Source organism: Rattus norvegicus, chromosome 8 (genome assembly GCF_021556685.1).
Source record: "Rattus norvegicus strain SHRSP/BbbUtx chromosome 8, alternate assembly SHRSP_T2T, whole genome shotgun sequence".
Lineage (NCBI taxonomy): Eukaryota > Metazoa > Chordata > Mammalia > Rodentia > Muridae > Rattus > Rattus norvegicus.
In genome coordinates this window covers 67,157,501-67,174,113 of record NC_141541.1, presented here as the reverse complement: position 1 = coordinate 67,174,113, position 16,613 = coordinate 67,157,501, and the positions used below count along the sequence as shown (strand labels likewise).

The window sequence follows — 16,613 nt, the reverse complement described above, 5'->3', positions numbered from 1 at the left end:
TCCTACTTTTGTTCACAATGTTCTGTAAGACAGCAACCCTCTACTTCGATGACTTGCTTTTCCTGTTTCCCTTCTCATGTCATTTACTGTCCCCAGACACTTGCCTATTGCCAGTTCCTGTTCCTTCCCTCACCCCTGTAATGGAAGCCCCTGCAAATTTGCCGGCACTGGTCCCTACTGGAATTGTAGGTCTCAGAGTCCTGTCTAGCACGTAGTAGGAAGTTGATAATTACTGAATGGAGGGATAATTCTAAACATTCAAGAAAAGTGAATTAGACAATTATGAGCTATCCATCCAACAATGTGAAAGTATGATATCACTTTCAATAGTAATAATAGGAGAGATATTTATGATGAAATGGGTTTAAGGAGGGATACATCTTTCACATATATTTATTTTGATTTTTGAGATACAGTTTCAAAGAGCCCAAGGTGGCCCCCAAATTGCTATGCAGCCAAAGATGACCTCCATCTCCTTCTCCTTTTGCCTCTACTCCCCACGTACTGGAGTTGGAGGCTTGAGTCGCCACACCCAGTTTACGAAGTACTGTAGGTCTAACCCAAGGCTTCATGCATCCAGAACTACGAGTGACCTATAGCCCCAGCTCATAATGACATTTTCATCAACGCCAGGTTACACCCAGGATGGTGGCCCCATAAGATTATAATGGAGCTGAAGTTTCCTATTGCCTAGTGATGTCCCTGCTGTCTTAACTGCATGTTTGAGTAATGCTGGGGTGACAAATCTCCTCCGTTGCTCATCACAGAAAACTGTGGCACGCACAGTGGTACACAGAGCATAGTACTTGATGGTGATAGATGGTTGTGCTGTTGGTCTGTGTATTTACTGCGCTATACTTTATTTTAGAAGGTGTCCCTTCCACTTGTTAAAGAAAACGGTCTGCTATGAAGCATCATGTCATGTTACAGGGATAGTTGTCTCAGATAGTTCTAATTTTCCATGACTCCTGATTGCAGAATTTTCTCTGTGCTTGATTAACTCATTATGTTTTATGCATCATGGTCCTGGGAGTAATAGGTTATATCACATATATAAGAGGCTATATCCTAAAAAAAAAAAAGAGGCTATATCCTATATATGCTTGCACATAACACACACACACACACACACACACACACACACACACACACACACACACACACACTTGTAGCCTAGATGTTGAGTAGGCCATAAGACGTAAGTTTGTGTATCTACACTGTTCACACAACGATTAAATCTCCTGAAGACATATCTGTTAGGCTATGTCTCTGGCGTTAAGTGTCACGTGACTGCGCAGCACGGTTATAAATATAGAGAAAGAAACTCTGGACTGGGGCGCTGGCTTAGTCAGTCTGGTGCTTGTCATTGTAAGCACAAGGATTCGAATTCAATGGCCAGAACTCGCATTGCAAAGAAAAAGCACAATGATTCCTGCCCGTAAGACCAGTGCTGTGGAGGTAGAGGTGGGCGGACCTCTGCGGCTTTCCGGCCCTCCGTCTAGCTGATCAGTGAGTACCAGGTTCAGTGAGAAACTCAACATGGAGCTTAGCATACGTGGAGAGACGTAAAGTCTTGGGAACCTTTGAAAAGGCTGTGTGGAAAACCAGGCCTTGTGATAAAGGGCTGTCAGCTACTTGGGAGGCTGGGGCAGCAGTATCGCAAATTCAAGACCTACCTGGGCGTCTATGAGACCCTGTCTCAAAATAAAGAATATTTAGAAGAGGGCCCATGAGATGGCTCGGCACTTCATAACTGGCTGTTCTTCCAGGGGATCTGGGTTTGAATGTATGTCCAAATCATATGTAACTTCAGTTCCAGAGGGATCCGGTGTCCTGTTTGCGCCATTGTGGGTATTAGGCATGCACATGGCACACGGACCTACTTGCTCTGGGGTCTTTACTCTCTCATGTGGCTCCAGATGTAGCGTTTCTCACCTGAGGCCGGGTAAAGAAAATCTAGAACCCCAAGCAAGGAGCCCTCAGCCTGGCTGTTCTCTTCCCTTTGCATCTCTACATTCTGACCCAGACACCAAGCGCTCTTCACAGCCCACTGTCCTCACACATGCAGCTCCGTGTCAGAACCCTTCAACTTAGTGCCACTGTCCTGTCAGCTTGCTTAGCAACGGTTGGTGCTGTGTCCTCACTGATACAAGCGGTTGGCATTAATTCTCCCTCTTAACCATTTTCTCTATGGCCCCTGGAGGGTTCACTGAACTATAAACTTCCATGTCCCTCCCTGCACAGGCACATCCTCTATCACCTATTTTATTGGAAACCTGTCCCTGAGGTCACTTCTGCCAAACTCATTTGTTCAGGATCTCAAGTGACCAGTAGGTAGCATTGCACCTGTACACACACACACACACACACACACACACACACACACACACACCCGCCGCCATCCCCACCACTCCCTGGCCACCCCTGTGTATAACCATTTTTCTTACATTCTTGGACTAAAACCAAACCAAACCCAGCGAACCAATAATTCTATTTGATTTCAAGACTCATGGTCTTAGTCTCTTCAGACTGCTGTAAGAAAAGGGCTATAAACTGGGCAGCTTTATAACAGTTTCTCATAGTTCTGGAGGACAGGACATTGAAGAACATGGCTTCTGTGTCTTTGGAGTCTTATAAAGCCTGGTTTATCACAAAAGTTACTTTCTTGTATCCTCACATGGCAGAAGGGTCATGACAGCTTTCCAGAGCCTCTAATTGCATGATCTAATGCCTCTCTAAGCCTCGCCTTCTGACGCCATCCTTTTGGCATTAGGCTCTATTACCAGAGGAGGGTGAGGGGTAAGCATCAAGACAGGATTACACACATGGCTTTAGCTCAGGGTCCATGTTTGTTTTGTCTTGTTTTCTTTTCCTCTCTCTCTCAGCGTCTTTTCCCCTTTTGCTATCTCATGGATGGTTTCTGAGTCACTCCTCAGGTGTCTTAAGCACAAAGTGGCTTTCATTCCTCTTCTGTTACTTCCCGTCTTCATGTGTTTGCTTTCCACTGCTGTAACAAAATTCTGAGGCTGGATGACTAATTTATAAAGAAAAGAGGTCTATTTCACTCACCGTTTTGGATGCTGAAAGTCCAACCAGCATTGATACTGGCTTGGTGAGGCCTTCGGGCAGAATCATACGATGGATAGGAGAGGGAGCAAGAGAGCTCTCCAAGGTCTCTAATGCCATCATTATCCCTACCACAAGAAGAAAGTCATAGAGGCTGGAAGAAGGGCCAGTAGAGCTGTTTCCTGAGAACTAGGCAGCATCTCACAAGAATTATCACCAACAAATTCTGAGGGCATTGACTGGTTACTTCCCTTTGGACCCTATTTCTTCAAGAGTCCATACCACATTCTGATACTGTCATGCTGAGGACCAAGCTACGGATGTGTGAACTCCTGGGTGACACAGTCAAGCATATCTAAACCATATAGATCTTGCTGTCTTCAGTGATTTCGCGACCTATGGATGAACAGTCTTTTCACAACACTGTCCCTACCACCTTCAATGGCTGGAACTGGGGCAGACTGCATGACAGCATACAGGACAGGAAAAGATCAATATGTAATAGCAGCCTTTTTTTTCTAGAGAGGGCTACATGCATCGAAGGCAGGATGTTGCTGAACTGCTGTCCCCTGCCTCCACCTCCCCAGTGCTGGGATTACAGATGTGTTCTATCATCCTAGTGAAATAGCATCCTTATTGATCCCCCTCTATAGAAGAAGAGGGGAACCTGGAGACAGACAACTTTTACTTTCTGTCTCCCTGTTAGTGGGAAGATTGAGGATGTCTGTCCTTGGTGGGTTTCTCAGCGGTTTCTCCCAGCAGGGATAAGCAAAGGGACCGCACAGAAACTACCTTTATAAAACAGAAGCCAAACGGACAGAAAAGATCCTAAGGTTTTTTGCTGTCCAGTTCGAGTGTTGGAGAGCAGATTACAGAGGATGACAGAGAGGAGAGAGAGAGAATGGGAAGGCAGTCTCAGCCAGCTATCTTCTGATAACCTCTCTCTTGGGCCACTTCACTTTGCAGGAAGTCGCTGGGTGCCAAAGGTGTGTACGAATCACATACAAGCTCAGGGGCAAAATGGGTGGAGCCAGACGTAGAGTAGCAATAAGGAAACTTTCCAAATATACAAGTCACATAGGCACACACATGTACACACACACACACACACACACACACACACACACACACACACACACAGGCACCAGTGTCACCCAGAAACTGCCTAGCTTTGTCAGCTCTTTTGAAAGAGCCTCAAGTATACAGCCTTGCACTTTATGGTCACCATTCTTCCTCACAGTCACACAGGTACTGTTCAACCTTGAGAGCTCCAACTCCTGGACACCCTTCTTTCCTGCCAGGCATTTCCCCCATTCTAGATTCATTTTCTTCCCTATCCAGCCTAAGCACGTGACTTGTCCCTGGGCTAATTCTGTGCGCTGCACCCATAATCCTTGTCATTTTACTTCTTCACTCACTCCCAGGACCCATCAGCTCTTTGCTCCTTTAACCATGATGGCTGTATCAATACCAGATGGGGGAAAAAAATCACAGTGCACTGAATTTAGCTGGACCTTAGATTTCTGCAACTCTCCCAGACATAGTCCACTCTCTTTAAACACCTGCCACATCCGTTCTCCTCTTCTGGTGACTGATGACCTTTCAGCTACATCATAGGTAGTTCCGAGTCCTCTCACCTGGGCATCCACACACGTTTATCCTGCATCCTGGCCCTCTTCTTTTCTGGCGCTTATTCTGCAAGCAAATCCTTGGTCTGCTATAAAATTCCCTTCCATATCTTCCATATCTTTATATCAGCCCTAAATATTTATTCTTCAGACAAATATTTATTAAGCACCAGGTTAGCCTATTAGGTCAGAGTGACAAATAGAACCCAGATGTGGAGTCTCGTGTTCACTTCTTTGACTGTCGTTTCTGTGAATTATAGCCCCCTGCCATTTGCTGGTTGGTTGTGGTAGAGGCTGCCATGTTACTCTACCCACTCACTGGCCTCCCTGGGTGGTTTCAGGTGGGCAGATAGTGCCTGGTGTGAATCTGTTTGTTGGGAACTTTGTATAACCAACACTCGAAAGTGTGAAGATAAACTGTGTTAAATGTATTTCTTATTGATTCAGAGTCAGACTTTAGAGGAGTCGCTTGAAAACTGGCAGTAGTAACTGACTGTCATGTGGACTTGGACACAGAAAGGGCCATTGTGCAAGCATAGAGCTTTCTTGTACGTGCACAGGGAGGTGGGAAGACAAAAGACTCCTCAAGACTGCATTCTTTAGGGTTTTGTAGTCTCCTCTGAGGCCCACCTGTACCATTGTCTAAAGACAACAAGACCCTGGGTTCGGTCCCCAGCTCCGAAGGAAAAAAAAAAAAAAAAAAAAGACAACAAGACCAAATAGGCCTGGTGGCTCATGCCTTTAATCCTACTACTTGGGAGGCAGAGGTAAGTGGATCTCTGTGAGTTTGGGGCCAGATTGGTCTACACAGAGAAACCCAGGCTAGCTGAAGCTGCATAGTGAGATACTGTCAAAAGTGGGGGTTGGGGGAAGTAAAGAAAATATGCCAGAGCCCTTCCTTTCAATATTTTTTTCCTCTTAAGGTAGAACTTTGGGGTTTAGTTCTATTTAATCGAATAAGCAAGTTCTTGATAACAGTGACCTGCCTTTTGTGATTGCTTTCTCTGGGGATCCAACTACCTGTGCTTTGAGGATAGAATTTTAAGGGAGGAGGTAGCAGGTAGCAAGATGTTTTCCCTTATTTTGGGCTTCATTAAGGTGCCACAAGAGCAAAGCATGCTCTTTCAAGTGGAAGCTGCCTGGAAACCACAGCACCAGGGTGTAACTGTGCTGTCAAGTTTTTGCCTATTGGTGGTTACTTGAGACGACTGAGGTCAGAAATCGAGAGCCTGGCTGAGTTACAGTCACAGGATTATCTACTGAACTGTTCCCAAAGCTATTAATTATCACTTTCCCTTTAGAATCTTCCAGATTTCCTTCTGTGTTTCTTGCTTCCAGCAGCATTTAAAACCACTTCCCTCCTAACACAATGCACTCTAACTTAATGAAGTTTTTCTTTCCATTACAAGTAAACCTCAGGAGGTTGTTGACACTCATGAACAAGAGAAAGTCATCAGATGGCCCTATTTTCTGACACGTTTCCACTTGGTAAGGCTGCCCTTGACCACCTACCTCATCACTGAGTTTATTTATACTTGTAAACTTATAAAACCAATAGTTGGTTTTCAGGTCTTGCCTTGCTTGACATTCTAAGAGCCCAAGACTGTGGACCACTCATGTACTCCTGAAACGCTTTCTTCCCCTGATGTCTGTGATACCAAGTGTTCCTGGGGGTTCTGTGGAAATGTTTGCCTAGTTAAAGGCTATTTTTTGTTTGTTCCGTACCATCTACATGTGTGTGCTCCTTTAGACGAGTCCTACACTATGGTTCTCAGTCATGCTTCAGTTCTAGTCTTCAGGCCTTTTTTCTCCTAAGTTCCTCGGTGGTAATCTCAAAGTTCTCTCTTGGCATTACCACTTACACAGAACCCTGATCTATAATCGCTTAGAAAATGGAGTCATTTTCAAGTATCAATCCATTTAGAAGTCCTTCGTATTACTGGGTGCTCTAAATTACTTTGAGCAAGCAATGCCCTCTCCCCTTTTGAGGGGGATACATAACGGCATAAAACTATTTCATTTACTGATTAAAAAATAGGCCATCTGAATCAGTAAGAAACACATTCAACATGAGTAAGAAATTATTTTAGGGAAACGTCTTCATACTATAAGCCTTTAAAATTCACTACAAAGAACAACATAATTAATAGGGTGAATGACGTGGCTTGAAGTAAAATCTCCCAGCATTCATATGTAAAACAAAAATTCAATGAGGGAGCGGAAATGATGGACCAGTTGCTGTGGTAAAGCACCATGACAGACAGTTGTGTGTGCGAGGGTCTCTGCAAACGCCATGGCCAGCAGAGTGGCGATCCGTGTGAGGCAAGAAGAAAACCGGGCTCAACATGACTCAGCAGCTGGTGTCGCTTCACACTTCCAGAGTATGACATGGGCAGTTTATTTTAGGCTCACATATGTAAGTACAGTACAATTTGGAAAAAAAAAAAAAAAAAAACGTTTCCTAGTGTAACACAATCCTGCATGCACAATGAGGTATAATTACATTGAAACTCTCCTCAAAGTACATGTCACTTCTCCCATGAAGATGGGCTCTCTAGATAGGCTACAAGTGTTATCTTAAGGGCCTAGGGTGGTCCTGGTCATACAGATAGCGCATAGGTCATCTGGGCTATAAAACACCTCTGATCTGTTCTGGGTGAGCCTGGGAGAGCCCCTGGCCAAACAGATAGTACAGGGATCACCTAGACTATTAGTCACCTCCATTCCTAGCCTTCTGGGTGGAAAACAGGTTATACGTCTCTTCCTTTGAAGAAACAACCCTGCTTTTTTTCCTCTTCCTTCCTTCCTTCCTTCCTTCCTTCCTTTCTTTCTTTCCTTCTTTTTTTTTTTTTTTTTTTTTTTTTAACATTCTTGGTTTCCCTTGTGCTTATCTGTGAGTTCAAGGACCTTTGTGCCCCAGGCAAAAAGTAATTTATGGAAGAATTTATGTTAGCTTAAGGCTCTAGAGGAAGAGTCCATAGTGACTGGGAAACCATGGTACCATGTGGCCAGAGCAGAAAGAGGAGAGATCATATCTTCAACTGGGAACACTAAGCAGAGAGAGAAAACTGCAAGTGGGGAGGGGCTGCAAGTGCTGGGAGCCCATTCTCAGTGGGCTCCTCCTCTGAGACTAGCACTAGTTGTAACTTCTACAACTAGCGCCGCTAACTGGGAACCAAGTGTTCAAATACTTAAGCCTGTGGGGGACATTTCTCATCAATCACCACAAACTGGAAAGATACACCAGAGATGACAGAAGCACTGGGAGAGGGAGTTCCAGCAAAACTTTTTTTTTTAAAGATTTATTCATTTATTATATATAAGTACACTGTAGCTGTCTTCAGATACACCAGAAGAGGGAATCGGATCTCTTTACAGATGGTTGTGAGCCACCATGTGGTTGCTGGGAATTGAACTCATGACCTCTGGAAGAGCAGTCGGGTGCTCTTAACCCCTGAGCCATCTCTCCAGCCCGCAAAACTGTTTTAAAAGTTGTATCTTCCTAATACGAACGCATAACAAAGTATTTGAGTATAACTAATACACTAATATTATAGTAGAGCTCTGGTAATTTAGTCTATGCCTGTTTATATATGTAGATTGGCCAGAAAATCTTGTTGGAACAGATTTTAACTGGAAAAATGGGACTACCCTAAAAACTAGGTGTACAATGGTATTTGCTAATGACTCATCTCTACAGCTCTGTCTTCCTGCTAAACTCCGGACCCATGTGACTGTTTACTGGTATTTCTATTTGAACATCCAATGAATACTTTAACTCCACTTACCTACAGTTAAATTTAGCCCTCCCCAACCTATTTGGTTCTCTCAGCCATTGCCTCTGTATTTATTCAACTGCCCAAGCTAAAACTCAAGTCACCAACCTCTCCTCTCCCCTAACTCCCAATTATTTATCTGTTTATCTCTCCTAAACCCTCTTCTCTGTTGGAAGTCTCTTAATTCCCTCTACTTGACTGCAGGCCACCATCATCTGATCCCCACAGTAGTATAATAAAAGCTGAATTGATTTTCCATCCTTTGTCTCCTCTCCACTTAAACTTCAAGAAGTAGCCTGAGTGATTCTTCTAAAACATAAACTTGAGACCAATTTCTACTGCAGCGTGCTAACGCATCTTCAGGCATCCCCTTCTCCCAGACCCCATTTAGTGAAATGAGATGTTGTTACTATGTTTTCCCATGTGCCTAATCTTTCCTTACCATAACAACCTTCACATTTCTTTGTTATAATTGTTATCTTCTCTGCTAAACCGCTAACTCTTGCCAGCCAGACTCATCGCTGTGTTCACCTAACACAGGGCAATGTCTTTTTATAAGTGCTTTATAAATGTTAAGTGAACAAATCAATTAATTTTGCCATCCCCAGCACTTATCACAATACTTGGTAAAACAGGTATTTGCATTGAGTACAATGACTTATTTTTCTATGGACACAGGTACTTATGTTTGTGGCTGTGTACCTGTAAATTTATAAAGTCAAATTTTCAATGAAAAAACAATCAGGTCTTAGATGGTATTTGTTAAATGAATAGTTCTTGGACTACAGATATGTGATTGACTAAATCACATGTAATAAGCAAAATTAATACTGTGTTGCTTCGTCCTTAAGAAGTACCCATCTTTCATAATTAGAATTAATCAGAGATAGCTCCCTAGAACAGGTGGCCTTTGAAAGAGAAAAGGCGAGAAAAAAAATCCTTACCTAGATGAATGTAAAGGGCGAGTGTAAAAATATCAACGACTGTGCAGAGGCTGATCGGGTTCTGAAGACACGGGGGAATCCTAGCTGAAATGTGCTGTGTTCTCCCTTGGGCTTAGCTATTCAGGGGCTACCTCTCTTCTCCTCGGACACTGAGATCCCGTAGTCAGGGAATGAGTTGCAGAATTTTGTTACTGGCAGTAATTAAAGCACTGAACTCTTGCCTTCCTAATGCTGAAAAATAATCCTTTTACTTCAGAGAGTAAGATTCCTACCAAGTTTTCAATTCATAGGATTTAAGTTTTCATTTAATTTTTATATCAAAACATACTTAGAATACATTTCGCAAGAATATTTGGTCTGGTTATTTTTGGCCTGCACTTTGGTAACTTATACTCCCATACAATGGCAACTCTGTTTTCTTTGCTCCACAGTTTCTTTGTGCACTGTTCCTTGAAAGTGGGCCTCGTTTTCTAACTTTGCCAAAAAGAAAAAAAATGTTAATTTCAGCAACAGCTTTATATCTCTTTATAGATTTATAGCTTAGACTTCCATAACACTATTTTGCTAAGAAGCATAGATGTAGACTTAGGTATTTGTTGAAAATTTTGTTATAGAGGTGAAGACCCTTTTCTCAGATGTCTCACTAAACAAAGGGCAGGTTAATGACTCAGAATGATGATTCTGTGGAAGCACTGTCAACGATGACATTAGCGTTGAAATGAAGTAAAGGGCCTGAAGGATGAGCCTGGGTTACTTTATAGTCTGGCTCACCAGTTGATTTAGAATCTGTACCTTTTTTTTTAGTCTCCAGCTCATCTATTAGTGGTTTATTATAGAGTGGCTTTTATGAAAATTTCGATTTAATCACAAGCCAGAAATATATGATTTAGTCATTCTATTTTACAGGAAGTGCTTTAAACTTTTTAATATAAACTCAATATACACAGTAGGCTGATAAATTAATGAGATAGTTCACAGAAGTCATACATGAAAATCAGCGTGCTAGTTTATTAGCTATAACTCCTATTTCTTTTCAAGATTGGAGATAAATGTAAGCTTCATTTTGGAAGTCACATTATACATAATTTTAATATAATGAAAAAGTCCCTCTGTCTTAGATAGCCCAAAATTAACATTTGCAAGGCAATTTATAGTTTCCAAAGAGCTCCTCTCATCAATTATCTCAGAAAACTGAATAACGATGTGATTATTAAAGGTTAATTAAGCAAATACTTGTGAAGTAATTGGGAGGTAATCTATTTCTAATTTAACAGGTCATCAGGGGTATTTAGGAAATATTTTTTTCTGGTTAATAACTCTAACCAAAACAAGATATTTAAATGGTTTCCCTGGTGGAAAACAATAGGCAAGTGTTTGCTCTTTTAAACCAATTGTTTCAAAGAGCCAGGGGAAGGGAGGGCTCCTAATTTCACCGTTTTAATGAGGTTTCTGAGATCTTCATTCCTTTAGTCAATCCATGCCTTAGATTGTTTATTTTGGAACTTTGGGATAAAATAATAAAGTAAAATGGGAAGTGACTAGAGAAGGCATGGTGTGTGTGTTAGAGAAAGAAATAAGTCTTTTTTTTTTTTTTTTTTTTTTTTTTGCTAGATACAAACACGCCTTGGATTTTGACTATTGAAGGGCAAATACAAATTCAACTCATACGTATCAACAACCCAACAGGACTAATTGAAGAATCAGCGTAGAACAGTGTGGGCACTCTCGCCAGCAGACTACAGACTGTTTTCTCCTAACTTTGGGTAGCTCGATCCTCAGTAGTACCAGGCGGTTGAAAAACCAGTTCCCGCGTGCTCCGGTTTTCTGTCGAGAGACACTTTGAATCCCAGGTACAAAATTGCAAAGTGACCGTCCAGGGCCTAGGTAAAAGGCTACAGTGACTGCAGAGAATTAGCCCAGGGGAGACGGAGTCTCGGGGTTGGATCTTGGCCTGGGCACGCGATGGAGTGGACTCCCCGCACCTTTGTCTGAGTCGGGGCCGAGTGTCACGGTGGGGACGCGGGACACCACAGTCCAGGCGGGCCGGGTACCGCCCGAGAGGAAACCAGAGGTCGGCGCAGTGCGGTCGGCCCCCTCCCACGGGAACCGCGCCAGGTCCCCAGCAAGAGCCGGGCGGCCCTCTATTGTTTTTGGCGAGCACATAAATCCGTGCGCCGACCCTCTGCGAACCCAGGTTTCCTCCCGGAGGCCATTCGGTTTCCTCTGAGGCCCTATATAGAGGCCCGGGGCAGAGAGGTGCGAGCAGGCTCGCGGCCTCCGTGAGCAGCTCAGGCGTCCGAGCGACTCTGCCTCAGGTCTCCGTACCCTTTGAAGCCGTCGGAGGAGGTGAGGGGAAATCTCTCCCTCGGGTTAGGAGCGGGAGGCGGGAGGCAAGGAGGCGGATCGCTTCTCCGGGGTTTCCCTGACGCCAGCAGCAGCAGCAGCGCCCGGCGCGCGCGCCCAGCGCCCGTGCCCGGTTCGGGAGAGCAAGGGGGGAGGGGAGTCGGCCCGCTGCCTGCCCCTGCGCCAGCTCGGCTCCACCGCCGCGGCTGCCCGCGAAGCGACCGCCGGGATTGGAGCCCGGCAGGCCGCGGGGCGCGAAGAGGGTGCTCGCGGGGAGGGGAGGCGCGCGTGCGCGGCTGTGAGCTTGCGCGGCACGGCGCGCTCCGGCGCCCGCCCCCCACCCCTCGGTCTCCGCCCCCCTCGCTCTACCGTGAGGAGCCCGAGTCGGCGGCGGGTGGCGGCGCCTGGAACCTGGAGAGACCGAGCCACCCCCCAGCTCTCGCCCGGAATGTACTGACTCTCCTTCTCTGCTCTCCTCCCCGCCCCGCTGCAGGAGGGAGGCGCCCGCAGTCTTTCCCCCTGGGCGCGCGAGGGGGCCTCGCGGGCCGGGCCGGGCCGGGCTGGAGCCGAGCCTGCGGCGCAGGGACCGGCTGAAGCGCGCTGAGGGAAGGGCGCGAGCGCTCCGCGGCGCTGTCGCCGCCGCCGCCGCCGCCGCCGCCGCCGCCGCTCGTGGGGTAGAGATGGCGGCGGAGCGTGAAGCCGGGCGACTCCTCAGCACCTCCTCCTCCCGGCGCTGCTGCCCGCCACGGCCGCTGCTGCTGTTGCTGCCGCTGCTGCTGCTGCTCGGGCGCCCGGCGTCCGGCGCCGCGGCCGCGAAGAACGGCTCCCCGCCGCAGTCCGCAGGTAAGCGGGGCCGGGCCCGGGACGCCGTGGGGGCTGGGGCGCGGCACCGGCTCCTGCGGCCGCTGCGGTGGGTTTTTTGTTGTTGTTTAGGATCCAGAGGGGAACGTGCAGGAACTTCTCCGCCTCGGCTCCCATTGCTGGAGAGAAAAAGGGTCTCGCGTGGCTGAAAGCGGAGCGGGCAGGAGGGGGTTCTACCGGGGGAGGGGCGCCTCCGGGGTCGGGCCCGGAGCTCTGGGGTCCAGTTCTGCGCTTTGTACCGGGAGGCAGGTTCACCCCTCGCCTCTTTCCCCTCCCCCAGGCTCATCCCACTTGTAAGAGTGGGACATTCTTGTGCTCACACAAGCACCAGTAGAGGCCACTACACACCTCATTAGATAAACAATCGTGGGGCCAATTCATTAATTTTCAGGAAGGGATGGAGGAGGGGGCTTGAATTCATTCTCCTCACCCCCATCCCCCTCGGACATGGGTTGCCCAGCTTCTGAAGTCCAGGGAAGCGCTGTGGGATCTCAAGGGACTCTTCGTTCAGTGATTGGAGCCTGAGTCTTCGGGAGAGGGGGTGCTAAGGGGCATACTAGCCCCCTCATGATCAGATCAGTGGTGTTGACTTAGCCATGCGGACGCTTTGGAGAGCGGCTCCAAGTGATTCTGTGAAGTAGTGCCTCTTTACCAGGGATTTAACTATATTTCAATGTAAGCCACGCTCAACTTCTGAAAAATTTAAGTCATTGGATTTTTAAATATTTGACCAATTTTCTCTAAGTGGCAATATATACACACATATATTTTCAGCATCTTTGTGTGTGTGTGTGTGTGTGTGTGTGTGTGTGTGTGTGTGTGTTTCATGCATTCCTGGAATCACCTGCATTCTTATTTAAGGGTGCCAATTGACACATCGCCAAGCTCTGATAGTTGAGGAGTAAGACTCACTCAGCATTTGAAGAGCAAATTGACCTGTGCTTTGCTAACCTTGTTTACCTAAGGTGGTGTGCCATACAACTTGACAAAACTTTCACTCACTTTGACAAGATTTAAAGTTTTACACACAGGAAGGTCACCTGATCAGACGCAATGGCAGCTTGTAATTGCTAAACCAAAAACTTGTTTTCCTCTGATTATTATGAAATCATTAAAATCACACTGCAACGTGATTTGCTGATAAAGTTTGGAATTTTGCATCTTGTGTGTAGTGCTCTCAACTTGCCAGTGTTAAAGTACAGTTTTAAACCTACACCGGTATATATTATCTAAACTGCTAAACGACAGTGCTGATGTTAAGTAAGGATCGTTGATGTTGGATATGCGTTTGCACATTTATCTTGTACAAAGTTTTGGGCACAGTTTTCATACCTTTGAGTAAGTACCTGAATAGTTTCTTCTCGTGGGAATGAGCAAGAGAAATGTAAAGATTTTGGGAAACAAGTTCCTCTTTTTTTCTTAATTTCCTTTTTTTTTTTTTTTTTGGTTCTTTTTTTCGGAGCTGGGGACCGAACCCAGGGCCTTGCGCTTCCTAGGCAAGCGCTCTACCACTGAGCTAAATCCCCAGCCCCTCTTAATTTCTTATGTAAATTTATGTACATCTGATTATGTGTGTATTTGAGATCATAGCTGGAGTTTGTGTTTAAAGTTTTGCCAGTGACTTTTTAAAGTAAAAAAAAGCAAAACATACTAGAATTTAGAAATTTGTTTTACATCTTATCTATCTATCTATCTATCTATCTATCTATCTATCTATCTACCGTGCATCTGTGTTTGTGCCTGTGCCATGGCATGCTGTGTGATGGTCAGAAGGAATCTTTGGAGAAGTCAATTCTCTTTCCAGCATGTGGGTCCTGGGGAATGAACTCAGTTCCTCAGGCTTGGAGGCCATGTAAGCAGTCTCTTAGAAAGGGATCTTAACATTTATTTTAACATGATTCAGTCAGTGGGTTTTTATTTTGCAGTGTTGAGATGGGAGACATTTGCTTTCTGCCTGTATGGAGTTGGCAGTCCAGTGTGTAGGTAGGGACAATAGCTACTCTACTGCAAATTACATAGTTAAGTGATTGTGATAAGCAAAGGAGAGTAGGTTTTGAGAAAGTGTGTGCTGGAGTGATTTACTTAGCCAGTGCCAGGCTTTCTCAGATCTGAGATGGTAATGGGTAGAGGTTAGAAGGCTCACAGTTAGTAGTGGAGTAGAGTCTAGAGCACAGATCTGATTCTCCCTCATAGGCCTTTTTTATTTTGGTTCCCAAATATTTTCTGTTAACCCCTCTGTCTCTTTACCAAAAAAAAAAAAAAAAAAATCACTGCAGTGAACAGGGGCTACTGTGTTCTGTCCTGAGCTGTGGGAGAGATCAGGGGATGGAGAGCTGAGTAAGCAGTCTTGGCTCAGGGCTGTCTGTAAATCAGATACCATTGGTTAGTATTTTATTTGTTTGCTTATTTTGGAAGAATGATAGACATGGTAGGAGAGGGATGATATTCAGTAAGTAGTAAGAGGAAAATAGATGTGTGAAACCATGGAATAAATGAGTGTTTCACCCTCTTAGGATAGACATTTGGACCCATGGAAGAAGAGAAAAAAGCAGACAAGATTATGGTAGAAGGTGGTTAGCAGTGGTGAAGGATGGGAAATGAATAAGCACACAGTCAGGCTTTAGGAAGGGAGGGCTAGTCACTGAAAAGCTTTGTTGCAATCCTTGGGGGAGATGAATTGACTGAGCACCCTGTGAATTGCAAATGCTCTCAGTTGACATTCTTCAGAGAGGACCCCACACATTCTGACAGGCATTTACTTGATTCGGCACATTGCCTCATAAGGTGGTCTCTTCCTGTTTGTAATAATGTCTGTTAGAAAACCTTGCTTCACATTTAGAGTAATATTCAGTCTCCCACTCTTAAGTTTCAGCTCTTCCCTTGTCTTTATTTATCAGCATCAACATGCATCTCTGACTTAGTGTTTGCTTTCCCCATGGTTTTTTCTTCCGTTTTTCACGTTTCCTTTAGTCACTTAAATACTGATTTCCAATGTTTGTCTCATTCTCTCCTGTCTTTTGACTCTCCTCGTCCTCCTCTCTCACCACTTCAAAGCTTCATTGACGCAAGTCCAAAGGCAGACTCACATTTGCCCCTCTTTCCTCCTCTTCCTCCATCCCTTTTTCTCAATGGCAGTGAACCAGTCCTTGGCCAGGTCTCTAATATTGTTAGAATGATTGCCTGGATTTGTCTTGTATCACCTGCCGTAGCTGTCATTGTCCACATGCTCTCCTGAATTAAGATGTAGATTCTGTTTCATCTTTACCTCCTAGGGATTTCTTCTGTCTGTACCTTTTCATCTTTATCCTTACCTGAGCTAGCAATAGCCACACCACAATAAACCTCTTTGCCTCAACCTATTCTCCTCTAAATGTGTCTTCCTACTGGAGTAATCTTTCCAAAATATGTTTCTAAGGGTGGAGCTCCCACTTTAAAATGTCATATCAATAAATATTCCATAGTTTCTTGTTCTAAAAGTCCTTGGGATAGAGATTGTGAGATCCTGTGCTCTCTAACACTCCCCACCAATCCCAGTTTAAATTAGTCTCCCCTCGCCACTCTTCCGTGTACCCTTTGTTCTCCCACTCCAGATTAATTGCAGAGCTTTCCGCCTGCAGGCTTCTGCACATGCTGTTCTTTTTTCCCTGTTCTTTAACTCCTATCTTATCGGAAACTTTTCTATTGGCTTCTCCCCCAGAGAGTTAATGGTTGTCATTCTCCTTGTTCCTGTAGCTTTTAAAATACTTTTCATTTTATATTACGTATTTTCTTGTCACCTTTGATAGTCTTAATCTCTTGAGGATTGGTATTCGACTTACTTACCTTTATATCTGTGCTATCCAAAGCCTTGGTTAGACTAGTTGTGTTGGTAAGTCTGTTGTTAACTTGACGTAAACCAGAGTCATCTGGAAAGACAAAACCTCAGTTGAGAAAAATGATTCCATTAGATTGGCCTGTAGACAAACGGGGGTGGGATAGTGGTGGCATTTTCTGAT

At 45.0% G+C, this 16,613-nt stretch overlaps 1 protein-coding gene across 16 annotated transcripts in view; it reads left to right on the top strand.

Annotated features, from left to right (window-relative positions):
- The first annotated feature begins 12,103 nt into the window (after positions 1-12,103).
- The window catches only part of Neo1 (neogenin 1), a 152,660-nt gene continuing 148,150 nt past the window's right edge, over positions 12,104-16,613 (top strand). For 15 of the 16 annotated variants that reach the window (XM_087563924.1, XM_087563915.1, XM_087563923.1 and 12 more), the window contains exon 1: positions 12,104-12,600. In XM_087563924.1, coding sequence (XP_087420050.1) covers positions 12,438-12,600 — 163 coding nt within the window. In that variant the 5' untranslated portion in view covers positions 12,104-12,437. 16 annotated transcript variants of the gene reach the window in all.